General features: G+C 44.9%; 1 protein-coding gene across 2 annotated transcripts; it reads right to left on the bottom strand.

Moving 5' to 3' along the window:
• Positions 1 to 64: 64 nt before the first annotated feature.
• On the bottom strand, positions 65 to 12,244 carry LOC106575056 (PRP3 pre-mRNA processing factor 3 homolog (yeast)). Of its 2 annotated transcripts, none has more exons than XM_082975573.1 (17): positions 12,113 to 12,244; positions 11,055 to 11,202; positions 10,715 to 10,845; positions 9,596 to 9,763; positions 9,363 to 9,446; positions 8,934 to 9,217; positions 8,697 to 8,818; positions 6,806 to 6,993; positions 6,480 to 6,646; positions 6,241 to 6,323; positions 5,635 to 5,781; positions 5,420 to 5,519; positions 5,080 to 5,193; positions 4,803 to 4,921; positions 4,506 to 4,583; positions 1,377 to 1,432; positions 65 to 1,165 (listed from the first exon to the last, which is right to left on the bottom strand). In XM_082975573.1, exons 2-17 carry the CDS (start codon positions 11,197 to 11,199, stop codon positions 1,016 to 1,018), a joined length of 2,136 nt encoding a protein of 711 aa, XP_082831699.1. In that variant the 5' UTR covers positions 11,200 to 11,202; positions 12,113 to 12,244; the 3' UTR covers positions 65 to 1,015. The 2 variants fall into 2 exon arrangements, with proteins under 2 accessions (XP_082831699.1, XP_082831698.1); XM_082975572.1 differs by lacking the exon at positions 12,113 to 12,244 and adding an exon at positions 11,585 to 11,776.
• Between the last annotated feature and the right edge of the window lie 2,030 nt (positions 12,245 to 14,274).

The raw sequence follows: 14,274 nt of genomic DNA, 5'->3' as shown, positions 1-14,274 counted from the left end.
ACCTCTCACTGTGTTACCAATCCAATGCAGCAGCTGAAAATAATTTATGAAGTGCACAAAGGTATAAAGCTTTCATTTTTCATTAAAGTGTATTGTCCTGCATGTGTTTATTGGCAACATATACAGGATCAAACATATGGGGAAGACACTTTATCCAAAACAAACATCTAAAGAAAATAAAACAATTTTGGGTCAGTCAATACTTAATGTGGTCATTCCACAAAAAACGAATTGTCCATTTTCTATAAAAATAAACTAAAAATAACAGGCCAAAAACATGACACAAAATCCAGTCAAATGTATGATCTCATACGTTTCAAAGTCTTTAGTTACTTCTACGCTGATAGGTCGGTTTTTGTTTATTCGAAACAGGGCTTTTGCTTGGGAATAGTACATTGCAGCAATATTTCAGAACTGTATTTGGACCACAGCTGGGCTTACACTCAGGAACTGTAGTCAGGTAGAGAAGCCAATAGCAAGCTATAGAACACACACAGTGGAGAGATGTCAGCCATAGTATTAAACACTGACACACAGCAACTGACAGCCTGAATGACACCCTAACTACTAGAAAGATGGTCTCACAGTTATCAACTCTTCCACAAAATGTGATTGCAGAACAGTGTACACCTCGCTCAATAATATCTGTACACACCATATATCCATCCTAATCTACGACCTCGCCCTCATCCATTCTCTAACCAGCACTTCCTTTCATTCATTCACTCCCAATCCGTCTCCCTCCCTGTCTTAAGTCAAGTCACCACACAATAACAGGCAGGCAGTCAGTCAGCCATACAAGGCTGGGTTGGGGTTGTGAATGTATCTGTAAGAGGGGTAGAATCACCCCTGACCTTTGCATGTCTCTGGTGCACGAGGTAACAATGCGCTTCACCACTGATCCAGGATCAGATAACTCCTAACCCTAACCATTATGAGGATGAACAACTATCGGACCCTGGGTCAGTGGTAAGGGATCCTTCTGCCTCCTCAGCTCTCTAGTGATGTTCTCCCTTCAGTCATCAGTGCTCTCCAGCACACTCTGGCTCAGAGCCAGGTCCCAGTAGTGTTCTGTCCCGTGCTTCTTAAAGTGTTCTCTAGCCATGTTCTCTGTAGGACACTGCTTAAACTTCATCTCCCCGTAGTTACGCTCCTTAGCCGTGCCCTAGGAGGAGGGAGGAGAGGGGACAGATGGAGGCAGGAGAGAAAACAGCAGGGGGAGAAAGAGAAAGACAAGGTTAGATCAGTCTATACTGTGTTTACAATCAATCCATTTTAAAGAAGCCAGTTGTCCAAGATGAACATGATTAGTATATGAAGCATGCATTACACTCCTGGAGCGTTAGTGAAATAAGATGTAATGGTTAACCACTCACCTCCCAGACCAGGCTGCATCTGTTGTTCTTCTTGGTCTCATCGTCTGCATCTGGATCTGACAGACAGAGGAGAAAGGAAAAGGATTCAGAACCACAACAGTGAAGTATTATGTAATATAAACAGTAAGACATACAGCGTGGATCATCAACTAGATTCAGCTATGGGCCCATTTTCTCTTGAGCAGATGGTCAGGGGGGCGGAACATAATTACAAATCATTTGCAAATTGGCCGCAAGAAGCCCATACAGATATAACATTTGACTAAAACAATCATTTCAAACCATGCTTACATTTGTAAACGATCACATAGTGGCAAGAAAAAGTATGTGAACCCTTTGGAATTACCTGGATTTCTGCATAAATTTATCATCAAATTTGATGTGATCTTCATCTAAGTCACAACAATAGACAAACAGTGTGCTTAAACTAATAACAAATTGTATTTTTCTTGTCTATATTGAATACATAATTTAAACATTCACAGTGTAGGTTGGAAAAAGTATGAACTATGAGACTAATGACTTCTCCAAAAGCTAATTGGAGTCATGAGATATGTTGGTTAGAGATGCCTTGCCCTATGAAAAAATAAACTGATGTAAACCATGCCTCGAACAAAAGAGAAGAGATTACAGAAACCTAAGATGGAGAACTGTTGACTTGCATAAAGCTGGAAAGCATTACAAAAGTATCTCTAAAAGCCTTGATGTTCATCAGTCCACGGTAAGACAAATTGTCTATAAATGGAGAGTTCAGTAGTGTTGCTACTCTCCCTAGGAGTGGCTGTCCTGCAAAGATGACTGCAAGAGCACAGTGCAGAATGCTCAATGAGGTTAAGAAGAATCCTAGAGTGTCAGCTAAAGACATACAGAAATCTCTGGAACATGCTAACATCTCTGTTGACGACTCTACGATACGTAAAACACTAAACAAGAATGGTGTTCATGGGAGGACACCACGGAAGAAGCCACTGCTGTCCAAAAAAAACATTGCTGCACGTCTGAAGTTTGCAAAAGTGCATCTTGATGTTCTACAGCGTTACTGGCAAAATATTCTGTGGACAGATGAAACTACAGTTGATTTGTTTGGAAGGAACACACAACACTATGTGTGGAGAAAAAAAGGCACAGCACACAAACATCAAAATATCATCCCAACTGTAAAGTATGGTGGAGGGAGCATCATGGTTTGGGGCTGCTTTGCTGACAGCTTGCTATCATCGACGGAAAAATGAATTCCCAAGTTTATCAAGACATTTTGCAGGAGAATGTTAGGCTATCTGTCTGCCAATTGAAGCTCAACAGAAGTTAGGTGATGCAACAGGACAACGACCCAAAACACTGAAGTAAATCAACAGAATGGCTTCAACAAGAAAATACGCCTTCTGGAGTGGCCCAGTCAGAGTCCTGACCTCAACCCAATTGAGATGCTGTGGCATAACCTCAAGAGAGCAGTTCACACCAGACATCCCAAGAATATTGCTGAACTGAAACAGTTTTGTAAAGAGGAATAATCCAAAATTCCTCCTGACCATTGTGCAGGTCTGATCCGTAACTACAGAAAACATTTGGTTGAGGTTATTGCTGTCAAAGGAGGGTCAACCAGTTATTAAATCCAAGGGTTCACATACTTTTTCCACCCTGCACTGTGAATGTTTACACGGTGTGTTCAATAAAGACATGAAAATGTATCATTGTTTGTGTGTTATTAGTTTAAGCAGACTGTGTCTATTGTTGTGACCTAGATGAAGATCAGATCAAATTTTATGACCAATTTATTTAGAAATCCAGGCATTTCCAAAGGGTTCACATACTTTGCCACCGTATACATCTCGTATGTTGGAATACTTTGGAACAGATTAAATGACAATCACTTGGAGTTGATTTGTTGCTGTTTTTAGTATGAGCCAGTCAGTTGTGTTGTGACACGGTAGGGGGGGTATACAGAAGATAGCCCTATTTAGTAAAAGACCAAGTCCATATCATGGTAGGGCAGCTCAAATAAGCAAAGAGAAATGACAGTCCATCATTACTTGAAGGTCAGTCAATACGGAAATTAGAACTTTGAAAGTTTCAAGTGCAGTCGCAAAAACCATAAAGCGCTATGATGAAACTGGCTCTCATGAGGACCGCCACAGGAAAGGAAGACCCAGAGTTACCATTGCTGCAGAGAATAAGTTCATTAGAGTTACCAGCCTCAGAAATTGCAGCCCAAATAAATGCTTCAAAGAGTTCAAGTAACAGACATCTCAACATCAACTGTTCAGAGGAGACTGTGTGAGTCAGGCCTTCATGGTCAAATTGCTGCAAAGAAACCACTACTAAAGGACACCTATAAGAAGAAGAGACTTGCTTGGGTCATGAATGATGTGCAATGGACAGACCATTATGTCCTTTGGTCTGGAGTCCAAATTTGAGTTTTTTGGTTCCAACCGCCGTGTCTTTGAGACGCAGAGTAGGTGAACGGATGATCTCTGCATGTGTGGTTCCCACCTTGAAGCATGGAGGTCGTGGTGTGATGGTGCTTTGCTGGTGACACTGTCAGTGATTTATTTAGAATTCAAGGCAAAGCATGGCTACCACAGCATTCTACAGCCATACGTCATCCCATCTGGTTTGGGCTTAGTGCGACTATCATTTCTTTTTCAACAGGACAATGACCCAAAACATACCTCCAGGCTGTGTAAGGGCTATTTGACCAAAGGAGAGTGATGGAGTGCTGCATCAAATGACCTGGCCTCCACAATCACCCGACCCTAACCCAATTGAGATTGTTTGGGATGAGTTGGACAGCAGAGTGAAAGAAAAGCAGGCAACAAGTGCTCAGTGGAAACTCCTTCAAGACTGTTGGAAAAGCATACCTCATGAAGCTGGTTGAGAGAATGCCAAGAGTGTGCAAAGCTGTCATCAAGGCAAAGGGTGGCTACTTTGAAGAATCTAAGACTTAAAATATATTTTCATTTGTTTAACACTTTTTTGGTTACGACATTATTCCATATGTGTTATTTCATAGTTGTGACGTCTTCACTATTATTTTGCCATGTAGAAAATATTACAAATAAAAGAAAAACCCTTGAATGAGTAGGTGTCCCAACTTTTGACTGGTACTGTACATATAAATTAAATTCTCACCATCTCTCTTGGAGTTGTGTTCTTCCCATTTGATTCTGTTCAACATGAGCCTCTTGAACTTCTTCTGGGCTTTGGGACCTGAGAGAACAGAACATGCATGCTCAGTCATGTAGTTAACTCTGGGCTAAAGAAGAACCCATTTACAGCAACAAGTCATAAGAAATGTTATGAGATTTTCATGAGTAATTCATGGTAATTAAAGGCAGCTTGAATGGTTCAGACTCAGTGAAAGTAGACCCCATTTAAAGAGACTAATATGGACCCTCTCCTCCCCCCCTCCATCCACCCCTCTCTCACCTCCCTCCACCACCACCATGTTGACGTCTCGGTGTAGCACCACGGTGCCCGTCAGGTACAGCTGGTTGGCGTTAGCTTCCACCTTAAACTTCTTAGCCGGGTTGTGGAGGTTACGGATCCTGAGGGAAAGCGAGGGGGTGAGCGAGCAAGTACGAATGAGTAGGAAAGGCACACGGACACACTAAGCCGTAAATAGTTACATGTGCACAGAGACTTACCTAAACACTATAACATGCACACAAAACCTTACGCTATCCAGAGACATACCCTAACTCACCTATAGACTGAGATGTGAACTCCAAGACTCAGGTCCTCTTTCAGCTTCTTCACCTTCTTCTCTTTTCTCTGCTCAGTTGTGAGCTTCCGGGCTGCATTGGCCTCCTCATGGGCCCTGAGGACAAACACACAGACAGCTGGTTATGTTGTGAGAGATGTCATATGGAGGGAGAGGACAGAAATGGTGAGTCAGGAAGTGGGTGAAATAGGAGCAGTGATAGATGGGAGGCAGAAAAGAGAGAGGGGGGAGAGAGAGCGAGGAGAAATGGGTTAATAGATGAGGGAGGGGGTAAGAGAAAGAATGGACAATACAGAGAGAAATGTGTAGCGGTTTGACTTACTTCTGTCTCTTGGCCATCTGTGCTCTGACGTGGGCCTCTACCTTAGTGGGATCCTGTACTGCCTCCGTGCCCAGCACTCTCATCAGGTTAGAGATGCGCACTGAAACGGGGAAGAGAGGAATACAGGCCTCAAACAGGACTACCACTCAGTAAAACTTCAAATTGAAGAGAAAAGAAAAGCAGCCTTCCTTCAACAGCCCTGATCTCTATCCTACCTTTAGGTTCTGGGGGGGGCATGAGCCCCAGTCGGACCTTCTCCTGTAGCTCTTTCTGTCCCTCCCTGCGAGTCTGTCTCCTCAGCTTCTTCTGTTCCTTCTTAGTCAGGTACACTCCCAGAGTCACTCCTGGCTTGTCTGTGTCCACTGGAGAGAGGGAGACCAACACTTAGAGCAGCCTTCTCAAGCTGAACAGTAATCTACGCCTTTCGGTCAGGTTGTCAACAAGGCGGCATGGCGCATAAAATATTTCCATAAAATATGTTTGAATTTTCAGACTAGTTTTCATCTGGAAGGCAGATAAAGGGTTTCTATCAAAACCAATCCCTTTGTCATGTGAAAACAGAATCCTAGTCATTACTCCACACGCTTAATTAGGTCACTTTTGTTTTGAGCTGAGTTCGCCGTGGGCTTTGAACAGGTCCACTGGGTCACACCTGGGCGGCAGCCCCGTTCCAAATCGAACGCAGTCAACTTTCAGCCCGTGCAAAACACGCCTACACGGGCGGCCGGGTGAGATGAATCTAACCCCCTGACTAATATCCAGGAGCCCTTTTTGGGACCTTGACATAAAAGTAACATCAAAGAAGGGATGTGTGTGGTTACCCGGGGGGCTGATCTGAGCAGGGTGCTCCACCAGGTTTGTGACTCCAAACAACTCCATCGTCACAAAATTGGTCTCTGTGGATCTGAGAGAGAAGAGATGTGATCAGCTCAACAAGAAATCTGGAAAATGGTGGAGAGGACTTTCATGATAATTCTTGAAAAGGTATACAACTTGGATATAGATGTTAGGATGATAATATTGAGCTAGTAAAGTGGGGATTAAATGTGTAAAGACTCACAGGTCAATGTTGGAGGGGAGGATGTACGAGTCCCACCACTCAATGATGGGCACCTGCCCGTCTCCCAGCATCTTCTTGGGGGCAAAGAGGGCCAGCTTGGTGGAGGCCTGGATCCCTGTCTTCTTGGCTGCCTGGGCGATCTCTGTCTGCAGCTTCTCCAACTGGGCCTGGACAGGGGACGGAGGTGGTTTTGGTTGTTTCATTTTACACTCTACAAATAAGCTTTTCCTCTCTGTGTATTGATCAATTGTTGTGAAACGCTTTCAAAATAATAAAAGGCTATGGTGAGAGGTGGAAGGTGATGGGTCAGGGGTCAGATTTGGTACCTTAGTTCTGATCCTCTGGGCGATCTTCTCAAAGCGTCCCTGCTCGTGGAACTTGAAGCCCTTCTTGGCTCGCTGGGCGGGTGCTATGTTAACACGCCCGTCAAAGTAGATAGTGGACTCCAGGTCCTCGCCAGGCTTCTCCTTCAACTGCTGACGGAACTGCTCCCTCTTCACCGCACGGATATTAGCTGTGGACGGAGAGGAGACGAACGAACACAGTCAGATATTAGCTGTGGACGGGGAGGAGACGAACGAACACAGTCAGATATTAGCTGTGGACGGGGAGGAGACGAACGAACACAGTCAGATATTAGCTGTGGACGGGGAGGAGACGAACGAACACAGTCAGATATTAGCTGTGGACGGGGAGGAGACGAACGAACACAGTCAGATATTAGCTGTGGACGGGGAGGAGACGAACGAACACAGTCAGATATTAGCTGTGGACGGGGAGGAGACGAACGAACACAGTCAGATATTAGCTGTGGACGGGGAGGAGACGAACGAACACAGTCAGATATTAGCTGTGGACGGGGAGGAGACGAACGAACACAGTCAGATATTAGCTGTGGACGGAGAGGAGACGAACGAACACAGTCAGATATTAGCTGTGGATGGGGAGGAGACGAACGAACACAGTCAGATATTAGCTGTGGATGGGGAGGAGACGAACGAACACAGTCAGATATTAGCTGTGGACGGGGAGGAGACGAACGAACACAGTCAGATATTAGCTGTGGACGGAGAGGAGACGAACGAACACAGTCAGATATTAGCTGTGGACGGAGAGGAGACGAACGAACACAGTCAGATATTAGCTGTGGATGGAGAGGAGACGAACGAACACAGTCAGATATTAGCTGTGGATGGGGAGGAGACGAACGAACACAGTCAGATATTAGCTGTGGATGGGGAGGAGACGAACGAACACAGTCAGATATTAGCTGTGGATGGGGAGGAGACGAACGAACACAGTCAGATATTAGCTGTGGATGGGGAGGAGACGAACGAACACAGTCAGATATTAGCTGTGGATGGGGAGGAGACGAACGAACACAGTCAGATATTAGCTGTGGATGGGGAGGAGACGAACGAACACAGTCAGATATTAGCTGTGGACGGGGAGGAGACGAACGAACACAGTCAGATATTAGCTGTGGACGGGGAGGAGACGAACGAACACAGTCAGATATTAGCTGTGGACGGAGAGGAGACGAACGAACACAGTCAGATATTAGCTGTGGATGGGGAGGAGACGAACGAACACAGTCAGATATTAGCTGTGGATGGGGAGGAGACGAACGAACACAGTCAGATATTAGCTGTGGATGGGGAGGAGACGAACGAACACAGTCAGATATTAGCTGTGGATGGGGAGGAGACGAACGAACACAGTCAGATATTAGCTGTGGATGGGGAGGAGACGAACGAACACAGTCAGATATTAGCTGTGGATGGGGAGGAGACGAACGAACACAGTCAGATATTAGCTGTGGACGGGGAGGAGACGAACGAACACAGTCAGATATTAGCTGTGGATGGAGAGGAGACGAACGAACACAGTCAGATATTAGCTGTGGACGGAGAGGAGACGAACGAACACAGTCAGATATTAGCTGTGGACGGAGAGGAGACGAACGAACACAGTCAGATATTAGCTGTGGATGGAGAGGAGACGAACGAACACAGTCAGATATTAGCTGTGGACGGAGAGGAGACGAACGAACACAGTCAGATATTAGCTGTGGATGGAGAGGAGATGAATGAACAGTCAGATATTAGCTGTGGACGAAGAGGAGATGGATGGAGAGGAGATGAATGAACAGTCAGACAGGTGACTGAAGATCAGGGAATAGAGCATGCTGATTGTGACAGTAGAGGAGAGTTGTACCTTTGAGCGTGGGCATGCGGTGTGTTAGCTCCACCTCGTTGCCGCTGGCATCCACGGTCCGACCCATATCATCCAGAATCAGAGGGGCCGGCTTGTTTGACTCACGGGCCTCTGCCACCTTCCTACACCCAACACACACACAAACTCAGATGACATACATGTGTTAAGCCTCCCTGTAGTATGACATGTATTTGTGGAAGTGTCTGAAGTCGGGTCTGTGGTGTATGCTATACTCACGGTGGTGCTATCCCCATGGCGTGTAGGTTGGCCAGCGCCACCAGGTTATGAGGTCCTCCAGTGTTAACAATGGCTCCCAGTATACCAGGCTTCATGGCTAACTGCGACTGGATGCGGGCCTGCAGCTCTGCAGCCTTCCTAGCCTTCTCGATGGCATCGTTCATGAAAGTAGCTGCCTGGGAGGGAGCGATGGACTGGGCAGAGCCCGAGGAGGGGGCAGAGGGAGCAGGGAGAAGACGAGAGGCAAAAGGGGGGTCTGGCTGGGGAGTGGGCAGGGGCAGCCTCTGGAGGGAGACAGGAGATTGTTATAAGACCGTAATAACACAAGTCCACAATATCTGTCAGACATCTACACTTTTCATTTATAAGGAGGAGAAAAGACAGCCAATCCTTCAAGAGAGGGAGAGAGTGGAGGAAGATTAGTTTCACCTGCTGGGAAGACACTGGGACGAAGCTCAGCTGTTTCTTCCTCTCCTCTATCTGTCTGGTGGCAGCCTCCATCATCTGTTTGATCTGAGGACAGAGAGAGAGAATGAACACATTGATTCATTTCACAAGGATCGTGACACGTCTGTATGTGAAGCAGGATCTTGGTACATGTGTGTTTCATATGGGAAACAGTGTGTATGTGAGTCTGTGTGTGTGTGTGTGTGTGTGTCTACCTGTATCTTAGTGAGCATGCCAGGGCTCTCAGTAGGGGGTGCAGGTAGGACCTCTGGTTCCTCCACCTCCTCGAAGCGGGGGACACGTTTCCTCTTCACCGGCACCCCATCTCCTGCCTCGGGGACGTCGCGCCTCGCACCCACCTCCACCTCATCACCAAACACATCCTGGGGGAACATCAGTAGGCGGCAATGGCCTGAGGCTTAGCCAAGCAATCTAACCAATGCAATGAGTAATTTAAACAACCCCCTGGGGAATATCCACTCACTGTTTCCTGCTCCCAGGGGAGATATGTATGACACTAACATAATAAAGATCAAGCCTTGAGACAATGACTTTCTGTAGATGAAATCTCTGATAATGGTAGAAACTTACCTAGCCTATTGTTTACACCCATTCAATCCCTTCCGATATCTGTTCCATCTCCATGGTCTAAACATGTAGATAGCTACTGGTTACAGGCTACAGGTTAATGTGTTCCATCTCTATGGTCTAGACATGTAGATAGCTACTGGTTACAACCTACAGGTTAATGTGTTCCATCTCCATGGTCTAGACATGTAGATAGCTAGTGGTTACAACATACAGGTTAATCTGTTCCATCTCTATGGTCTAGACATGTAGATAGCTACTGGTTACAGGCTACAGGTTAATGTGTTCCATCTCTATGGTCTAGACATATAGATAGCTACTGGTTACAACCTACAGGTTAATGTGTTCCATCTCTATGGTCTAGACATGTAGATAGCTACTGGTTACAACCTGCAGGTTAATGTGTTCCATCTCTATGGTCTAGACATGTAGATAGCTACTGGTTACAACCTAGAGGTTAATGTGTTCCATCTCTATGGTCTAGACATGTAGATAGCTACTGGTTACAACCTACAGGTTAATGTGTTCCATCTCTATGGTCTAGACATGTAGATAGCTACTGGTTACAACCTACAGGTTAATGTGTTCCATCTCTATGGTCTAGACATGTAGATAGCTACTGGTTACAGGCTACAGGTTAATGTGTTCCATCTCTATGGTCTAGACATGTAGATAGCTACTGGTTACAACCTGCAGATTAACGTGGAACATGTGGTACATCAGCAGCAGTGTGTGGTGAGGTCTACCTTCAGGTCTCTCTTGCGGTTCCTCTCCCCAGCACCCTTGTTCCCACGGGAATTGCGGCTCTCCTCCAGGGCCTCAAATAGTCTCTCCACGAACCCACCGGCAGACTCATCCAGGAATGGACGCAGCTGGTCTGATGGGTCAAAGGTTAGGAGTCAAGGGTCAAATACAACATTTAAAGACTGCTGAACAGTTATCTGTTTGAGTCAGACCCACAAAAAACAGACGTTCTGGAAAAATAGGCTAGCAAAACAGAGACAAGGTTCAACACAGCTTTTCTGCCTTAATTTCAGTGTAACATGTCACACACCAACTGCCCTCATAATCCCCTCTCACACACACCTGTAGTCTTCCTCTTGTCCAGGCCCTTGCCTACACAGTGCAGGGCCGCAGTGACGACAGTAGGCTCAGAGAAACCCAGCACCTTCTTCACGGTCCGTTCCACCCAGGGCCGCAGCTCCTCCACCTCCCGTTTAGGAAGAGACATCGTCTACAACACAATGGTAGTCGGTAAACAAACAAACACACAGAAACAAACAAACTTCTTAGCTAGCCAAGCAGCTAGCGTTAACCTTAGTGGCATGGATAGGTGATCAGCAAAGTTGACAAACAGACCAACGTCACGTGTATCTGCCCAGTTAACGTTTTCTAGTTAAGTTAGCTACTAAAAGTTATGGTTAGTTTGCTTGCCATGTTAACAAACACTTGCTGTTTTTGTTTCCCTTGCCTGTTCACATTTCACCTGTCAACACAGATGTTTGCCAGTGTTGGCTAGCTAACTAGCTATGTCTCAACTACTAGCTAGCATTGAACTCTTGTAGCTAGCTAGAAAGCTACAACAGGCTGATTCCCCCGTGCGGTGAGCAACTTACCAACCAGACGATTTCGTCCTTAACAGGTAAATATATCCTCTTATATCAATTATATTCTAAAACATTAATATTAAAAGATTGAAATAAATAAATCCAAGTCGCTGTGAACAAACTTTCTGTTAGCGCGGCGTTCACACGACGTTCTGAATTCAGAACCCGGAAGCGGAAACACTTGAGGTATCTTCTTCTACTGTCAGTACTTGTTCGTTGTTGCCGCCTATCGTAAATCAATCGTAAAATCAACACGTGAATAATAGTTATTTATTTAACTAGGCAAGTCAGTTAAAGAACACATTCTAATTGACAATGACGGCCTACCAAACTGCTGGATTAAACATGTACAATAAAATATAGGCCAAAACACATCACGACAAGAGAGACACCACAACACTAAACAAAGACCTAAAACAACAACATAGCATGGCAGCAACACATGAAAACATAACATGGTAGCAGCACAAAACATGGTACAAACATTATTGAGCACAGACAACAGCACAAAGGTCAAGAAGGTAGAGACAACAATACATCACGCGAAGCAGCCACAACTGTCAGTAAGCGTGTCCAAAATTAAGAGTGAAGAGATGGCGATATAACGGTCCAGTTTGAGTGTTTTGTGCAGCTTGTTCCAGTCGCTGCAGCGAACCGAAAAGAGTAGCGACCCAGGAATGTGTGTGCTTTGGGGACCTTTAACAGAATGTGACTGGCAGAACGGGTGTTGTATGAGGAGGATGAGGGCTGCAATAGGTTTCTTAGATGGGGGGGGCGAGGCCAATGATAACAAAAAGAGCCTATGCTGCAGGCAGAGTACTTTCATCAAAATACAGATTTTCCAGAAGTAGTCTACAATTTGCCCAATCACCGTGCATTTGACACAGATGATTGTCTTGTTGTAGCAGTTTGTCACTTGAGTACAAGAGTGTGTTCAGTTCGATTGAACCTTTGCTACGTTTCGTATATATTTGTACTGAACGGCACGTTCCCCCAAAACGTTCAAATCAAATGTGTCACATGCTTCGTAAGCAACAGGTCTGGACTAACAGTGACATTCTTTCTTACGGGCCCTCCCAACAATGCAGAGAGAAATAATAGAAAATTAAAACACGTAATAATAAAAGTCATAATAGCTACTCAATGGGTAACGATAACTTGGCTATGCTATATTAGTACAGAGTAGATATTCAGGGGTGTAAGGTCATTGAGGTAGATATGTACATAATGTATAATAGGAATAAAGTGACAGATAGCCAACGCTGCTGCTACTGTTTACTATGTGATAAATCAAAATAAGTGAGTGCAAAAACGGGCAATGCAGATAGTCTGGGTAGCTATTTGATTAACTATTTAGCAGTCTTGTGGCTGGAGTCTTTGGCCGTTTTTATTGAACAGACTTTGAGGTACGTTAGCTCCGTTTTTGTGGGTTGGCTTAAAGCAATGAGTGACGTATTTCAAGAGAAGCCAAGCATTTTCATCCACAACCCCTCCCCGTATTTTAATTGGTCGTTCAGTACCCCCGTTTCCGTTTAATTGAACGTTACTCTACTTTGTTTCGTACTGAACGCAGCCCAGGAGTAGGAAACGCTACTTTATTGCAATTTGGATTGTCGGCCACCAGTCGGGAGTAGAGTGACGTTATAGGCTACAGCCTAGGTCGGCCTTGTCAATTGAACTTGAATTTCGAATAGAATATATACACTGTCAGACATAGATACAACTGCATTAATGCGTTTTCTCAATCACTACGGGATGCGTAAACAAACTGACATGCATTCATAGAATTGGTTGAAAACACTGGATAATGTTGAAGATGCCGCCTTGTTTATTTGGTTATTTCCTTTCCGCGCCCCCTTTTCCCTTTCTCTCCTTTTCCTCCTGGCGCGCGATGTAGGTCATCTGAGTCCAGTAGTAGTAGTTTGAGCACGAGAGCTGCAGTGTGAGCCCGGGGCTACCCCCCGTCTGCCGGATTACATGCAACGCTCTCCCGCCCCTCTCCACCCTCTAGTCTACTCCCTCCCTTCCCTCTCCACCTCTCCCCCTCCCTAGTACTACTACTGCAGTAGTGTTTTAGAACCCTTGCACTGCTGTTTTATAATGATCTAGGCCTACTACTGTAACTGTACTAAGCTGTACAGCCAAAGAGTACAAACACCACTCTTTTTCTGTGGAATTCTGTTTTTCATTATTTACTCTCTCTTTCTTTCATTCTCATTCCACCTCTTTTTATATCTCCATATTTCTCTCACTTTCACAGGGCTCTCTCACACACAAAACACACACATCTTTCCAATTCATCCTCCTCACATGCAGGGATTGACTGACTAAATGCCCTGGCAAAAAATTTGTTTGGTAAAAAATGATACTTTTTAAAAATGTTATTTCACTTTTATTTAACCAGGGAGGCTAGTTGAGAACAAGTTCTCATTTACAACTGTGACCTGGCCAAGATTAAGCAAAGCAGTGCGACACAAACAACAACACAGAGTTACATGGAATAAACAAACATACAGTCAATAACAATAGAGAAAAAAAGTCTACATTCAGTGTGTGCAAATGAGGTAAGATAAGGGAGGTAAGGCAATAAATAGGCCATAGTGGCAAAATAATTACAATTTAGCAATTAAACACTGGAGTGATAGATGTGCAGAAGATAAATGTGCAAGTAGAGATACTGGGGTGCAAAGGAGCAAAAA

Source organism: Salmo salar, chromosome 05, assembly GCF_965601325.2.
Source record: "Salmo salar chromosome 05, fSalSal1, whole genome shotgun sequence".
Taxonomy (NCBI): domain Eukaryota; kingdom Metazoa; phylum Chordata; class Actinopteri; order Salmoniformes; family Salmonidae; genus Salmo; species Salmo salar.
Note: the sequence above shows the minus strand (reverse complement) of the source record. Positions and strands in the feature narration are given on the sequence as shown.